At 37.6% G+C, this 18,071-nt stretch overlaps 1 protein-coding gene across 2 annotated transcripts in view; it reads right to left on the bottom strand.

The window, feature by feature from the left end:
* Positions 1-2,149: 2,149 nt before the first annotated feature.
* CGRRF1 (cell growth regulator with ring finger domain 1) overlaps positions 2,150-18,071 on the bottom strand; it is a 29,043-nt gene continuing 13,121 nt past the window's right edge. The window contains exons 3-6 of one of the 2 annotated variants that reach the window (XM_032405147.1): positions 11,282-11,459; positions 10,977-11,124; positions 4,766-4,873; positions 2,151-4,345 (exon numbers count right to left, since the gene is read on the bottom strand). In XM_032405147.1, coding sequence (XP_032261038.1) covers positions 4,025-4,345; positions 4,766-4,873; positions 10,977-11,124; positions 11,282-11,459 — 755 coding nt within the window. In that variant the 3' untranslated portion in view covers positions 2,151-4,024. Of the gene's footprint in view, positions 4,346-4,765; positions 4,874-10,976; positions 11,125-11,281; positions 11,460-18,071 lie in introns of both variants that reach the window. The other variant, XM_032405148.1, reaches the window with a different exon arrangement.

Below are 18,071 nucleotides of genomic sequence, written 5' to 3'. Positions count from 1 at the left end.
ATAATTATTTAATTATTGAATGAATAATCAAATGAGTTCAGGGAGCAGAGATGAGATCAAGAACACAAGTAGCCTCAAAAGTAGATATAATACACCTCCTCTTTTAGGGAAGAGAGAAAAGAAAGTCCACTGGCTATGAACATCTAAACAAAGTAGTAACAGTAGTACATATCACATATAGGGCTTCCTCTGTGCTCTGCCCAGGTCTAAGCACTTTACACATATTAACTGGGCTAATCCTCTCAAGAGTCTATAGGTAGGTTCCATTATCAGCATTTCTATAGACGAGGAAACTGAAGCAGAGTGAGATAAGTAACTTGTCCAAGGGCCAAGTGGCAGAGCTGGGATAAAAACCCAAGATATAGGACTTAGGGCTCTATCACCTTAACCTCCACACCAAACTACCTCTTGAAGGTTCTTTGCTGGAAGTGATACAGGACTGGTGGGATACAGAACATGAGAGGAGTTGAGGAGATTTGCAATAGCTATTGGGAGTTCAGTAGGGGCATCCAAGAGGGGGGGAAAAATGAAAGGATTGTTGAGCAGCAGTGAAGGCCTAGACACAACTAAACAACATGGCTCTGTGGTAGACTCCATTAATTGGTTAGTTCACTTGACCTTCTGTGGTAACAGCAGTAAAGAAACACAGTTGAGTTCAGCCAAGTTTGTGGGTTGATGGGGCAGGTAGAGCAGAGAGATCAAGAAAGTAAGCTAAGATAAAAACACATTTGTTTACCCAAAGGATAAAACAATACAGATTCAAAGGGGTACATGCACCCCAATGTTTATAGCAGCATTATCAACAATAGTCAAACTATGGAAAGAGCCCAAATGTCCATCAACTGATGTGGCATACATATACAGTGGAATATTACTCAGCCATCAAAAAGAATGGAATCTTGCCATTTGCAACGATGTAGAGGGAGCTAGTGTATTATGCTGAGAGAAATAAGTCAGTCAGAGAAAGGCAAATACCATATGATTTCACTCATATGTGGACTTCAAGAAGCAAAACAGATGAGCCTATGGGAAGGGAAAAAAAGAGAGAGAGAAGGAAGCAAACCATAAGAGACTCTTAACAATAGAGAACTGAGGGTTGGTGGAAGGAGGGTGGAGGGAGCTTGGATAGATGGGTGATGGGTATCAAGAAGGGCACTTGTTATGATGAGCGCTGGGTGTTATATGTAAGTAACAAATTACTAAATTCTATTCCTGAAATCAATATTACACTATATGTCAACTGACTAGAATTTAAATAAAAACTTGAAAAGAAAAAAAACACATTTGAAGTAGTTGAGTAGGGAACCTAGGAGCAAGTTAATGAATTATTAGAATAAACTCAGGGACCCAGGAACTAGAGGTCATGATGACAAGGATGAAGATTCAGGAGGAATATAATATAGGGAAGCATGTTCGAAATCTGGGAAATGGAGTTAGGGAATTATCCAGTGATAGGGCCTGTCTTAGGCAGAACAGGGGCTGAAATCATCTCCCCCTACCCTTCCTAAACCCAGACTATCTATGTTGATGCTTCAAATGCCCACAAGCCAAGACAAGGCTCTTCACCCCACAAAATTGGGAAGGCTTAAAAAATACAACAGCCCCATGGGAGATAAGTGACTCGTGTTGAGTCCTTGAGTTTTTCGGTTCCTCCTCTAGAACTGTTTTGGACATTAAGAGCCCTCCTAGGCACTAAGTTGGGAAGAAAAGGTCACTGAAGGAGAAGGTGGCCAATCACCTGTCAGGTCTGCTTATTGTAGCCCTGGGTGGGATTTTTGGAAAGTAGCAACTAATCTATATCAACCAAATATTTTCTCTAATAACCCATTCAAATAAAATGCTTTTGTAGATGTTCTCACAACATGTTACTTGTTCACTGCTACTGGAAAATTCTGACATAAGCCTGTAGGAGTCAGTGTGCTTGTTTTTACTTGATTACCTACCAAATTCCTCATATTTATTACCGCCAAGGGCAGGAAGATCAATTACTTTAGTCACAGCAAGAGAAGCTAAGGGCAAATCATCTTTAAAAGTTACAAAAAATGATGGGCGAATAGATAAACACAATGTGGTCTATACATACCATGGAATATTAGCCTTAAAAATGAAGGAAATTCTGACTCCTGCCATAGCACAGATGAACCTTGAAGATATTATACCCAGTGAGGTAAGTCAGACCCAAAAGGACTAATACTGTGTGATTCCAGGTATATGAAATATCTAGAATAGTCAAATTCATAGAGACAGAAAGTAAAATGGTGGTTACCAGGGGCCAAAAAGAGGGAGAATGGGGAGTCAGTGTTTAATGGGTATAGAGTTTCAGTTTAGAGTGATAAAAACATTCTGAAGATGGTTACTGATGATGGTCACACAACAATGTGAACGTGCTTGATGTCACTGAACTGTACACTTAAAAAAATAGTTAAATGGTAAATTTTCTGTTATGTATCTTTTACGACGATAAAACAGTTATGAAGAATGGAGGAAGATGGCAGGTGGAAATCTATCGCCAAGGAGAAAGCATATGTCTCTGACAGTTTCAGTACAAACAGATCTGTAAAGAGAAGCAGGGTGGCTGAGATGGACAAAGTGATCTTTGAGGGTCCCCCAGTTGACACCACAGGGTGAGTTTCCCAGATGAGCTGTTGCTAGCTAGCTGCTGCAGAGGCTGTAGCTTTCGCCTGCCCCTGCTTCCAGTGGGGGACGTGTTTCTAAAATGTTGTCAGTGCTCCTTTGAGGCACAGATACTTCGACCGTCAGAAGCCTTGCCTGATTCTTTGTAGCCCAGACTGCCAAAAGGTATCTGGCCCCTAGAAGGCATTTAATACACAGCTACAGAGCAGAGATGAAAGTTTGATTTGGTTTATAAAATGGAGAATAGGTAATGGCTTTTTCAGAGCATTATATTTGATTAGAATGAAATGATACTACGTAAAAACACTGATACAAAGATAAGGCAATATTCTTAATACAAACAGGACAAAGAAGTCTTGAAAATTTCCCTGAAGTTCAGTTTATTTGCCATGATCTAATTTCTTGGTGAGTGGGAGGTAATTTCCCCTGAAGACACAGAAAGCTCTGATTTACCTTTTTCTTCTTTGTCATCTTGGAAAGCATGGGGGATGGGGCTTTTTGCCTATCAGGTTACTATTCTGGAGGATATGGGTTTATTTGGAATAAAAATACAGTAGAAAAAAATAGTTATTTGTTTCTCTTAACAGCTTTTCTGGCTCCAAAACCTCTCCGGTTTTAGATGGATTTGCTATGCAGGAGGAAATCTAAGGTAAGGCATTACGAGTCTCACAGTTCTTCCCTGATAGGTCACATCCTGCTAACCTAGTCATATTTGACAATAATTTTAATTATCCAAGAAATTTTATTATCCAAGTTTTATATATCTGCTTCCTATAGATGAGTATCATTTTAACCTATGATACACTGAGAACAGATAAGAATTGTATCTTGCATTTATGATTTAAGACACTATATTAAAATTAAGACTTGTGTTTATGTGACTATAAGGAAAATTAGATGGATATTTATAAAAACTGTTATTTTAGGAAAAGATTTAGAGTTAGAAGCCCTTTCCAACTCCTTTGTAAACTGGGGAACATACAATTACTTTAGGAAGAATTCAGTTTTTTCCCAATTGCTCTCCAGATGATGTCAAAGGCAAAACATCCAGAGATCTTGACTTTTACCACCTCAGATTTTAGATGGGTTGCTTTTCAGAATTTTCCTAATCAACATCATATGAAATCCTCTAGCTGATAAAAGGCCAAACATTTACATTCTTCTCAAGAGTTGAATGAATTTTTATGTATTAACACAGATGGTATTCCAGTATTTATCATACCGAACAGGAAGGAATTCATTTTCATCATCCATGTACCATACAAACGTGAAGTTAAAATAGAATTTTCATCGATGGTCAACACAGTAGATTCCATGTTATGATTAATTCCAAGGATACAAATTTCTACATCTTCAGTGGAAAGCATACTCTTCAGTCATAACAACACTCTCAAAGAGCTCTCAGTTTGTCTTTCTCTTGCTCCTTTTGACTGCAAAGGGTAAAGGATTCCTGAACAAACTGCCTGCACATGGGGCACTGCTGGAAATACCGAACACAGCCATCACACAAGCATGCGTGTCGACAGGGCAGGAGCACCCAGTTCACAGTTCCGTTCTGGCAAACCACACAGTCCTTGCTGTTCTCCTCCGGAGGCTCCGCTTCACTCTCGGACAGCCCGGCCTTTTCCAGCAGACTGCGCTCTCTGCTTTGTTCTTCTGGAGAGGAATTGCTGGAGGGAGTGGAATTATTATTTGCAGACATGAAAAGTTGCTGAAAATCAAAAAGAAAAGGTTAAGGATAATCAAAAATGACAATTACTCTTTTTTTTTTTTTTAAAGATTTTATTTATTTATTTGAGAGAGAGGGAGAGGGAGAGAGGGGGGGAGGGAAGCAGACTTTGTGCTGAGTGTGGAGACTGATGTGGGCCCGATCCCATGACCCCAAGATCATGACCTGAGCCAAAATCAAGAGTCAGACGCCCAACCGACTAAGCCACCCAGGCGCCCCGACAATTACTCTTTAAATCTGGGAGTCATAAAAGCTGCTAAAAATTTGTGAGCAAACAAACCCAGTAGCAAATAATAGCTACCTTCTGTGATAACTAACTGAAAAATATTATCTCTTTATAGATGGTCATTCTTTGAAACTCTGCAAATAAAAGGATCAGAAATAAGACAACAGGGTACTTACCTTAAGATCATGAAATTGACCTTGAGCCAGGAGTAAATATTGATACAATATTCTACAGGAAAGTTTATAAGTCTTATCAGGAATATGAATTACTGACACCATGGAAATCTAAAATAAAAATTGAATACCAGTCAGTAATTAACCTCCTTACATTATTTCACAGGTATGTGAAATAAAAGAAAAATAAAAGGTTGATAAATCAGAAAACTTACAATAATTGATTTAAATCATAGTCACTAAAAAGGAACCAGTTACGGAACATATTTTTGCCAGAGTTATTTTTAATTATATGCAAAGTTACAAATTTAATGCAATCACAACAAAAATACCAATGAGTTTTTTCATAGAGTTATATGAGTTGACTCTAAAATTCTCATGTGGAAAAATAACACATAAGAATAGCTAGGAAAATACTGGAAAAAAGCTGTGGGGAGGATCAAGCCCAGTCAGATATTAAGACATAGTACAAAGTCTCTAAAATTAAAATAGTACAGGCACATGAACAGACAGGTGGCTAGAACAGAACAAACAGTCCAGAAACAGACCCAACTATCTATACAAATATGACAAAGGTGCCATCTGAAATCACTGGGCAGTCTTTTTAATAAAAAGTATTGGGACAACTGGATAGCTATTTGGAAAAATATAAAATTAGATGCCTTCCTCAAACCATATGTAAGAATAAACTCCAAAAGCATAAGAAACTTAATTATAAAAAATAAAACCATGCAAGCACTAGAAGAAAACATGTGAATTCCTTTTTACTCTCAGCATAGGAAAAGACTTTCTAACTATGACTCAAACCCCAGAGGCAGATGCATTCGACTGTATAAAAATTTAAAGCTTGTATGACAAAAAGCCCCATTGGCAAAGTCAAAAGACATGTGATGAACTGGAAGAAAATATTCACAATATCCCTAATTTATGAAAAACTTTTAAATTTTGAAAAAAAGTAACCAAAAATCCTATTAAAAAATGGGCAAAAGATATGAACAGACAATTCACACAAAATTATAAACATGGTCCTTAGCCATATTAATAGATGTTCAATTTCACTCACAAGATAATAAATACAAATTAAAACTTCATTGAGATATCACTTCGCACTATTGGACTAATAGCTTTCAAACGTTTATCAATATAGTCTATGGAGAAATGGTCACTTTCATATATTGCTGGTGGAAATGTATAAAAAAGAAAAAAAGGTACAACTCCAAGGATATATAACCCCAATGGAGGGGAATTTGATAATAGGTATCAAAATGACATACCTTTACCCTGCAACCATACAACCTCACCAATATGAAAATACATACGCATAGGTTATTCAGTGCAAAATTATTTGTTACTGCAGAATACTGGAAATTGGGGCGCCTGGGTGGCTCAGTTGGTTAAGCGACTGCCTTCGGCTCAGGTCATGATCCTGGAGTCCCGGGATCGAGTCCCGCATCGGGCTCCCTGCTCGGCAGGGAGTCTGCTTCTCCCTCTGACCCTCCCCCCTCTCATGTGCTCTCTCTCTCAAATAAATAAATAAAATCTTTAAAAAAAAAAAAAAAAAAAAAGAATACTGGAAATTACCTGAATGTCCAGCCACAGGAGACTGACTAAATAACTATGGTACCTATACATCTTACATACCATCGAATGCTACACAGTCATTGAAAAACAATGTGAGGAAGAGCTCTATGAACTGATCTGGAGTGATTTCCAGAGATATTATGAAGTGAAAAAAACAAGAACATGTATAGTATATAAAGTGTGATAACTTTTGAGTAAGAAAGAAGAGAAAATAAGAAATATATACATCTCTATCTTCTCATCATTACAATAAGATGTTGGAAGGATAAACCAGAAAACAATAAACTTGGTTATCTACAAGAATTGGGGTGTATAAGAATGGGGCGCACCTGGCCAGGGTGGAGCATGCAACTCTTGATCTCAGGGTTGTGAGTCTGACCCTCATGTTGGGTGTGGAGATTACTTAAAAGTAAAACTGTTAAAAAAAAAAAAAAAGGCGTTGTGGGAGGAGATGAGAGCAACATCTGAGTATACTTCCTCTTTATGCGTTTTTCTGATTTTTAGGAGAACTAATCCAAGTAATTTATGAACACAGAATTTGACTATAAACTCTGGGGCAGAAAATAAGGAGAGGGCAGTTGGGCACCAAAATAATTAAATTCAGTAATGAATTATAAATCATTGGGGGGAAAATGGAATTCGTGAGGCCATATGGATAATAAACAAAGAAATAAATGGGAGGTCTATTGCTTATAGTAGAATACTGAAGACTGGCTGAAGGGCTGGAATTGGAAAATAATCATTTTGCAACCATCATGGTAAAGATAAAATCTATTAAGAATTATCAATGGATATTAAATCCAGGGGGGCAAATTTTCATAAAGACTGGGATTTTGTGTGGTCTTAAAAGTGTCCCCCTCACGGGGTGCCTGGGTGGCTCAGTCGGTTAAGCGTCTGCCTTCGGCTCAGGTCATGATCCCAGGGTCCTGGGATCGAGCCCCACATCGGGCTCCCTGCTCAGCGGGGAGCCTGCTTCTCCCTCTCCTCCCAGCTCGTTTCTCTCTCTAGCTATCCCTGTCTCTCTCTCTCAAGTAAATAAATAAAAAAAATTTAAAAAAAAGTGTCCCCCCCCCCCAACTGCTTATTATTTGCAAGGGAGGGGAAAAAACAGAACAGAGGAGAAATGAGATACCACCTTGCTGAGAGATCAAACTTAACATCACCACTAAGGGGAAAGAACCTCATGTGCCTCCAAAGGTGAAAAGCCCTGAAAAGCACGTGTCATCACCTGTGCGGTAGACTGACTGAAAATGCACAAGTCCAACCTGATCATGAAGAAACATCGGGCAAACAAAATGGGAAGGGTCCTATTTTACAAAAGGGGTGTATGTGACTGTATTCTTAAAAAATGCTAATATCGTAAGAGACAAACCCAGGCTGTGAAAATGTTCTAGATTAAAGGATGCTAAAGATACATGACAAACAGACTATCTGACTCTAGACTAGAACCTGTACTGGAGGGGGAAACGTGCTGTAAAGAAGGCTGCTAAATCCACTGACATATTGGAATATAGGTCATAGATTGGATAAAATATTTTATCAATGTTAGATTTATAAAGTTGATGACTATATTGTGTTTATATCAGAGAACATTCCTATTATTAGAAATATTATAAAAAATACATTTTTAATATAAAAATATATTTATATATATATAAAAATATTTTTAAAATATAATAAAAAAGAAATACACACTACGGTATTTGGGGTAAAGAATCATGCATACAACTTATTCTTGATTCATTAAAAAAAATATATATGCAAACATATATGGGCATAAAATAGTGCCAATGGTGCAAATGTCAGCAAATAACAACAGGAGATCTGGGGAAAAGGTAGAGGGGTGTTCTTTTGGTTTTCTATTTTTGCAAGTTTCTAAAATTATGTCCAAATGAAAAGTTTAAAGAAAGAATCCTACTATGGTTGTAAACATATAATATTCTTTACAGCTTTATAAAGATTTAATAATTTGGCAATGGCTTCAGAACTTGTAATACTGAACCAAAATGACAGGACTGGTATAAGACAGTAATATTATCACCTCACACGAAAATCCTGCCATTCGATTTAATATTAAAAGCTTTGGAAGCTACTATCATGCTAGTTTTAAATATACATGTAGCTGTACATATATATTTGATATGGAAAAGATCCTCAAAATATACTAAATGAAAACAGGTCACAAAATAGTACATATAATTTAATACTGTTTTTGTTTAAAAATCACATATATAAAGGTCTGCAAAGATACAAATATTCACAGTGGTTAACTTTGGAAGACAGAATATAGATGATTATGCTTTTTTCCTTTTGGCTTATCTAGATTTTCTAATTCTATTTCCTGCCACAAACATGCATTATTTGAGTAACAGAGAAAATATAATTGAGTAAAAATGAAAACAAACGTCGAAGTCAAAATACTGCAATTAACAATCCCTGCTTCTACCTAAAATGACAAACTGACTACACTATCAAAGTGTAATTTTTACTGTTACAACAGGAATGGTAGAGTTTAATTTTTTTTTCTTTAGATTTAGACTCTGACCCCCAGATAAAATATTGAAAAACCAAATGCTCGGTTTGCTTTTAAAATTAAAAACAGGGAACATTAATACAAACTATGCTAACAAATATGCTTTAGTTCCAATATTAGCCCCAATCTGAGTGATAAGAGATGGAGAAGCAAGATTAACAGGAAAAAAGAGAGGGAGCCTGCTGATGAGAAGAAAAGACCCAGAGAAGGAGACGTTAAAAGGAAAAGAGAAAATGCCTATTAAACCCCTGAGGGCTGGCCATCCCAGGTCCCCTGTGGGAATGCATCTCCCACAAGTACAGCTGGGCCATATCATCTTTGTTCCAGTTGGATCTGGGAGCTGAGAGCAAATCTTTCCCTGTTTATAATGCCATTGACTTATACACTGGAAAGTGGTTAAAATGGTAAATTTTATGTTATATATATTTTAACACACACACACACACACACACACACCTCTGTTCAGATTGAGGAAGAAAGTTAGAAAACAAAGAAGACTCTGAGTTCCTTAAATAGATAGAGATCACCATCAGTGAGGGGGAAAGAAGCCAAAAGGGGAGGCTGGGAGGAAGGTGACAGATCTGAGCCTTTCTGTTTTGAATGAGAGGAAGGAAGGAAGGGAGCTTGGAAGACACGGGTGACACGGTGGTGACAGAAGGGTTACCTTGCTGGGGTAGGCGGGGTAAAGAACGGAGGCTGGAAATATGAAACACCAACCTAACAGTTCTTATTTATCTTCAACTGAACAGGGTGAGGGGGAAGAGGGGAGGAGGGGGAGGAAACCAGAAGATCTCTCATATGCGCTTCTCATGCACAAGTAACTGACTTGCTGTCAAGCTCTATGAGGCTCAGTAACATTGCTTGGTATGACTGGGTTGTTGTTTTTTGTTTTGTTTTGTTTTTCACTTATCCTGTTTATTGAGCACCTATACTGTTCTAAGCACTGTGTTAGGTGCTGGAAGCATACTGTTTTTAGTATGACTTATTTGGAAAAAAACAAATTGACTTCAGTTCAATGGAACTTCAATTTGGTAAGATTAAAACCTCAAACTGTGTATGAGCAGGGTCTAGATTTCTCAATAAGGGTCTGAACTTTCCAAATGCATGAAAATGTACACTTGTTTCGAGGAGATATTCCTTTAAAAAAAATTTTTTTTAAGGTACTGGCCCAGACTACAGAGGCTTACTGGTTCCATCTCTTCCTGAATGACTGGGAGTTTTCTTTAGACTCCCATTTCAGTCTTTATAAGAAGAGTATTTGCCCTAACACACAAGGTTGTTGGAAGGAATAAACAAGTTAATGTTAGCCAATGTACTGTATATATTACAAAGTATCATAAAAATGTTACCATATCATTAATAATAAACATATCGATGTCATGCACTTCAGAAAAGTAGTAAATTGGGCATAAGGGCATTCTTACCATGAAACAGTTTCACCAAAAGTTTATTTCATGTATATGCTTCTACCATACTCAGAGCTTTGTCAGGGCTCAGGTCCTCTTAGATCCCTAAGATGCTTTTATCTTACTAATAGGGACAAACTACCAGACTAAAGAAATAATGAGCACATAATGAGAAAAAGAGACCACTACAATTACTGAAAATACAGGGATCAAATACATAGAAGATGTAGGTGCAGCAGGGGCTATGATGGAAACAAGGTGACTTGCAAGCATGTAAAGAAAAGAGGGAATATGGTCCTAAAATGGAGCACTTCAGATGATTACAATGCTTATTCATTCAGTGTTAAAAATGCTAAGAATAAACAAGCTTCCCAAGACTCTTTCTATCTAGCAAATATGACAGAATATAGAATGATAAAATTAACTTAATTCAACTATAATATACCTTTTGTTTTCTAAATAATATCATAGTCTTGTAACTCATATGGAAAAAAAGTCATCCTCTGAAGGAGCTGTTACATGTATGATCATCATACAGGTGTACTTCCCAGGTATTCCTTCTCCAAGAAAAATGTGTCTGGGCCAAATGTAGATCCTCAGAAATTAAAATAAAACTTTTCCTATTCACCAAATAATTATGACCCATCATCCAAATCACTTAAAGGAATGCTTCCAGAATTTTAAAGTTACTTACAATATCATAAATGTCTCGGTCATCCTCATCAGCTAGGGTCAACAGTGCTACCAATGGATAGCGAGATCTGGGCACTGTACCAAAGTCTTCAATTTTAGTATCTCTTGGTAACTGGCAATATATTTCTTCTTTGCTGTCCTTTTTAATACTTTTTGAAAATGTAAAGGTAAATTGCCACTATAACCCAAAATACAGTAATACCAAAGGTGATCAATAATAACGGAGCAAATACTTTATTTTATCCATAAAAAAGTCTAAAGTCTAAAATTTTCATTGGTTAATGGATATATCAGATAAAAGGATACAAATACTGTTCTTGATAGAGGTATTCACTGTACAGAGCATCTTCCAGGGCTTGGGGAGTGCTTATTCGGAAGCAATAAAAGTGCTTCTGCAGAGCTTCATATAATTTTTGGACACTGCACCCCCAGTAGCATGTCAGGAGGCTATCTTCAAGGCAATCTGTTGTCAAAGTTATGCCAGCTGTAGAAAACAAAGAAGAAAAGAAGACAAAGAGAAGAAAATTACCTAATGTAATTTCTCATACAATTATACACAGTGAATAACAAAAGCTTCCTTTTGGAGGCTGGCCCGGCTGATGCCAGTTAAAGGAACTCATTAAAGGGCACGTGCCTGTAAATGAAGGAACTGGTCCCTAAACAAGTGATAGAAAAACCTCAACATCTACACAATTTTGAAGCACTATCAGTAAACTCTTATTATTTATACATTTACACTTGGAAATTATCAAGTTAGTTTTTTGTGTGTGATTTCGAGACTTCTCCCACATAGAGTTTAAAAACTGAAACATAGTTCACTATTGATAACCTACTGCTCTAATAGCATATATAATCCTAACTACAAGAAATAGTAGAGCTGTCTCCAAAAGTGGATATATGCAACCTTGTAACTGTAAGAAACAGAGCAGGACTGTCTCTGAAAGTGGATACACATAACTAATGGGGTCCACAAGATGATCACTGGAGTAGAAAAAATATGAAAAAGAAATCAAGCCTTACTAATATTAATATACACATTGACAGCATTAATATATACTCTTGTCACACAGTTAATGTCCCACATAATATGCAAAACATCCTAAGGAAAGAGCAGGGATTCCAAAACATGAAGGGCTTAATAGCAATGCCCTCATTCATTTATTTGCTTTCAGCATAATAAAACATATTATAATTTGAGTAAACCTGATTAAGTAGAAAAATAAATTGTAAGTGGACATACAAATTATATTGTTTTACCTATTTATTAAACACTCACTTTGGACATACTACTAGCATCCATACGATTTTTCCCCTTGCTCATAGCAGTTGTAGCAATATTAAGTTCAAGGGCAGCAATATCTAGGGTCTTATACTGTTGGCAGTGGAAATTGTAGCCTCTGGTGCTCAGTGGCAGTGGTGGACTTGCAAGACCAAAAGTACATGGTCTGGGTCATTGTTCCTGGCGAACAGCCTTGGTCTCTGATTCTGGGTCTCCAAACCTTTATTGGCAATTCTGTAAGTTACCCAGTATCCTTTGACTGGAGTCATTTCTGTTAACTTGCTAATGGGAATTCTGATGGATACATTATGTAGTTTTAAAAAGGTGATCAATGGGGTGGCTGGGTGGCTCAATCAGTTGGGTGTCTGACTCTTGATTTCAGCTCAGGTCATGCTCTCAGGGTTGTGGGATGGAGCCCTGAATCGGGCTCTGCACTCAGCGGGCAGTCTGCTTGAGATTCTCTCCCTCTCCCTCTCCCTCTGCCACTGCCCACCGCACTCACTCTCTCTGTAAAATAAATAAATAAATCTTTTAAAAAATATATAAATCATCCCTTTACAAAAATAAAATAAAAAGGTGATCAAGAGTATGTGTTGCAAGGATATACACAAACACAAGCAGATGCTCTACAGGATACCAAAAATTCAATTTCTTACTTTTCTTCCCCGTAATTAGTAGTATGTGCATAGAGTTTCAGATTTGGAGTCTGCGTAACAGCAGCGACATAGGATAATTTCCAATCATAGTTAAGCAAAACTTCTAATCAGCAGGAACATTGCATAGGTAATTGGAACAGAATTTGATTTCAAAGTTTTATATGATTCCAATCATCAGGTATTATTCAAGAATGGGAAATTTAATAAGCTATTATTTTTCAGTTAGCTATTAAATAGCCAAAGAAAACCACTCCATCAATACAAATTTAAATATATATTTATATACATTTAATATACAATTGTTATATTAATTTATACATTATATATTAAAACATGTATCAATATGTCATGTTCATATATACTATTTATATTATGTTACATAACAATGTTTATATATTTAAAGTTAATACCTATATTAAAAATCATACATCCTTTTCTCTATGAACCATACAACATGAGGTAAGGAAAAAAGCTGACGTAGATACGAAAGGGAGAAATAGAAAAGGCATATAAAAGAAAGTGGAAAAAGAAAAAAAGGAACCCAGAAAACGATTTCTTAATATTCTTGGCAGAAATGTGTAAATGTGAAAAGATGTTATGTATGGAGCTCTAGTTATATCAAAATGCTGGAATCCATCCAAATGTCCAACAATAGGGGATTAAATGAATAAAATATGGAATATTCCATAATGAAGTGATTATGGAGCTCTTAAAAAAGAACTGAGGCATGGCAAAATACCTGCATATACTACTTTGAAATGATCTTCAGAATATATACAAATGAGAAACGCAAGACGGAGGCAAGGATACAGCATACTCCTGTTTATCTCACAGGAGAGGATATCCATATCTACGTGTTTGTTTACACTAAAAAAGAACCATGGAAGGATAAGCCCTAAAACATGTAAAACTACCCAGTTTATTTGCTTTGTAAAACACACCAGAGTTCCAGAGATTCAGAGCTGCATGAAAGGTTTGTTTACAGACTGCATATACGTGACTGAAGTGGGGAGCGTGTCAAAGACTACTGACAACTGGATACTAATCAGACTTCAACAGAGTATGTCTCTGAAATTAATATTATAAGTTAATGAGAAGGGAGAATACAATCAATAAATTCTACTCTCCACAATCTCTCCTACACTTGTCCATGCCACAGACTGAGAAGAGAATGTGTTGATTTAGGGCGCCTGGGTGGCTCAGTTGGTTAAGCAACTGCCTTCGGCTCAGGTCATGATCCTGGAGTCCCTGGATCGAGTCCCGCATCGGGCTCCCTGCTCGAGAGGAGTCTGCTTCTCCCTCTGACCCTCCCCCCTCTCATGTGCTCTCTCTCTCATTCTCTCTCTCAAATAAATAAATAAAATCTTAAAAAAAAAAAAAAAAGAATGTGTTGATTTACATTGATGACAGTACAAATCCCCCAGGCAAAACCGTTCTCCCTTTGGATTTTCCTACTTCTTCTGCAGACAGTTCTCATTCTTACATTTTCTCAGTCTTCTAAAATTCAGTGCAAACACAATGCCATCTCAGATTGAGAGCAATAGCAGACTTGGAACACAGCCTTAAACCAGAAAAGTCAGAATCGAAGCTAACTGAAGCAGCATGGGGGTGATTTCCCTCAACCTGCCCTTACGTGCCTTGCTGTAACAGCCAAATGAAGCCCCCATAAGAGACAGCCTTGCAAAAAATTGCAAAAAATAAGGATTACAGTCAATGAGTTGAGCCATTAAAAAAAGGAGACACAATGGGGCTGAAAAGCCACAAACTTTCTTTTTTTTTTAAGATTTTATTTATTTATTTGAGAGAGAGAATGAGATAGAAAGAGAGAGCATGAGAGGGGGCAGGGTCAGAGGGAGAAGCAGACTCTCTGCTGAGCAGGGAGCCCGATGTGGGACTCGATCCCGGGACTCCAGGATCATGATCTGAGCCGAAGGCAGTCGCTTAACCAACTGAGCCACCCAGGTGCCCCAGCCACAAACTTTCTTGAGGAGAATCCCTGAGAAAGAAGAACTAATGTACAAGGTGATCATGCATGAGGATAATAAATCTAGAATATTGGGAGATGAAAATTTTACGTTGTAGAGAATAGAGGTTCACAAATTCCCCTGAAAATGCTATGTGTGTCATTTTGTCTAACCCTTTTACCTTTGTTAGGTCTCACCAGGGTGAATAAGCCAAAATATAAGGAAGCTGTTACAAAGGGACAGGAGAATTTCTGAACCAGTTGAATTAAACTCAACTAGCACATCCTGAGTACCTCCTTTCAATTCATTAGAGCCTTTTACACTGGGGACATGGAAACATCATAAATCTAAATCCGGTATCACCACATAACAACAAAAGAAATCCCAACAAGCCACCCATAGTAAAGAGAACTAAATGACTAAGATTAAAACTGATTCTCTTGCTCATTTTCAAGTAAATCAGGTCTTTAGATATTTCCCTTCCCTCCCTACATGCCAGGCACCTTGGGTACAGTGGTGAAAAAAGACCTGGATTTTTAAACTATCTACACATCAAATGAGATAACCTTTCAAAATGTCACAATTAGTGCTTAGAATATCATTTAAATGTCCTGGTTAGACATCTTTAATGATATCCACTGTTCCACAGTTTAAACAAATGAATTTTATTCTGCCAAATATAATTCCCACCAAAATCCTTCTCCTTATTTGCCCAAAGAAGATAATGAATGATAGGCACTGGTATTTATTTTATTTTTTTAAAGATTTTATTTATTTGAGAGAGAGAGAGAGAAAGTATGGGGGGTAGGGCAGAGGAAGAGGGAAAAGCAGACTCCCCACTGAGCAGGGAGGCCAACTTGGGGCTTGATTCCAGGACCCCGAGATCATGACCTGAGCCGAAGGTAGATGCCTAACCGACTGAGCCACCCAGGCGCCCAGCACTTGTATTTTAAAAATTAAAATACTTCAATAAGCATGCTATAAATCCACACATTTAAAAAAATTTTTTGTGTACTTTGGTAATGCTGCATGAAAGTTGCTTGGCAGCTGAGAGGTCTTCTATTTACTGGATATATTTTCATTTGCTTCGAACATTTACAGGGATGCAAGGGGGGCAATTTTTGATACTATTTCTGCCTGAAAGGAAGACTGGTGGATTTCCTCACACTTTGTACCTCACAAGTATCCTGTGTTTGCTCACAATTTTTTCAGTTTTTCAGCATTTCCCGGCTTGTGGAACTATGTAGCAGGAAAGACACCTTTGTATTGGCAGCTTTTTGTATTGGCAGTCCTACTCAAGACCCCATTGTGACATGGCAGAAGGTCCAAGACCTGACCACAGAGGTCAGAGGTCACTAAACTACCACTGTTCTGTACATTTTAATTAGGCATGTTTTCTAAACAGGTTAATTTTCTCTGTCATATCTTGAAATTTGGTCTTCCCAAGTGAAAAATGTCAGAATGAACCCCTTATCTACCATTAGAGGGGAAAAAAAGAGGTCCTTAGTTCTCTTCAATTCATAGGGTGATAGTATAGCATTTACAGCTAAGGAAGAATAAGAAACTTTGTACTTCTTCATTATGAATTAGTATTTACTTAAGGTTGATAATCCCTATTGAATAAGTACACTGATTTTTTTAAAAAGATTTTATTTATTTATTTATTTACTTATTTATTTACTTGTTTATTTATAGAGCGCACGTCAGCAGGAGGAGGGGCAGAGGGAAAGAGAGAAAGAAAGAACCTCTAGCAGACTCCATGCTGAGCACAGAACCCGACTCAAGGGCTCGATCTCACAACCCTGAGATTATGACCTGAGCCGAAATCAAGAGTCGAACATTTAACCAACTGAGCCACCCAGGTACCCCAGTACACTGATTTTTGACATGTGATTCTGGAAGTTAGAGACAGGAAGATGACTATACAAGAAGGGTCACAGAAGCCTAGGGAGCAGGGTATCAAGAAGGAAGGATTGGTCAACTCTGTTAAACTCTGCAGATAGTGTTAACTCAGGCCTACAAAGTGTGCACTGGATTTTATGACTGCTGGGGGTCAGGGTGGGGGCAGAAGTGATGATCAGTGACCTGGGGGAAAACCATTTCAGTAGAGGGATATAGGCAAAAATCAGACTGCACTGATCTGAGGAGTGAAAGTAGAGCAGGCTAAGGGAAGAAGGCAAATGCAACCTGCTTTTGAGAAGCATGGCTGTGAAGGGAAGAGAAAGAGGGCAGTAGTTACAATAAGATAAGAAGTTGAGAAAGTTTGGGATTGTTTTTAAGATCCCAGGAATCTGAGCACATGTGAAAGGTGATAGGATCTCAGCCCAGAAATCTTTGTAGAGCCATGGAGCTGTACCTAAAACTGCCCACTCCAAAGTCCAGAAGTTCAAAACTGAAGTCATTACCTTTCTTCCAAAACTTGCTGCTCCTCTTGTATTCTTTATCCTGGTAAGAGGATCTGTCTGTGGAGAGCCCCTGCAAAGAACCTTCCCCCACTCTTCTCTCTCACCTGTCCCACCCTGTGTTTTAGCCACAACAAACCACTATTGTTTCTCTACTGCATTATTCTGTTTCTATATCAGTGCTTTGTTCATGCTTCTCCCTCTACCTAGAATATCTCCCAACCCCATAAGTTAAACACCTACTTATCTTTCAAGACTCTACTCAAAAATAAATAAATAAATAAATAAGATAGACTCAGCACATTCTTCAATGAAGCTTTTCCTGAATATGCCTCCCCACCTCAGCAAACTTAAACCATTTCTTTCTTTCTCTCTCTTTCTTTCTTCCCTTCCTTCTTTCCTCCCTCCCTCTCTTTCTTTCACTCCAGTGGTTCCTAGATAGTCTTGCAGACAATTTATTTTTCCAAGTAAGTGCAGAAACAACTATTATCTATTATTACCATCTCCCAAAATAACGTCTTATACCAAAATAACTTATACCCAAAATACCATAATTTCAGATTAAAAACACTTGTTCTTGAGACGTTAGCAACCTTCCAGTAACTGTTTATGCTATACGATCCATACATTTCTCACTGCACTTAAGACCCATGAAAATGGCAGTGTCCTAACAAACTTCTCTTATTAACAATTAAGATACTTTATTCTTCTCACACGAATGCCTCTGTTTGTTAGTTGATAAATTCCTGAGGAGCAAGTTTGGTGAATTATTGGTCTTTATATCTGTAGTACAAA

This window comes from Phoca vitulina, unplaced genomic scaffold (assembly GCF_004348235.1).
Source record: "Phoca vitulina isolate PV1807 unplaced genomic scaffold, GSC_HSeal_1.0 scaffold7, whole genome shotgun sequence".
Classification (NCBI taxonomy): Eukaryota; Metazoa; Chordata; class Mammalia; order Carnivora; family Phocidae; genus Phoca; species Phoca vitulina.
The sequence above is the reverse complement of the archived record's forward strand: the minus strand, read 5'-3'. Positions and strand labels throughout refer to the sequence as shown.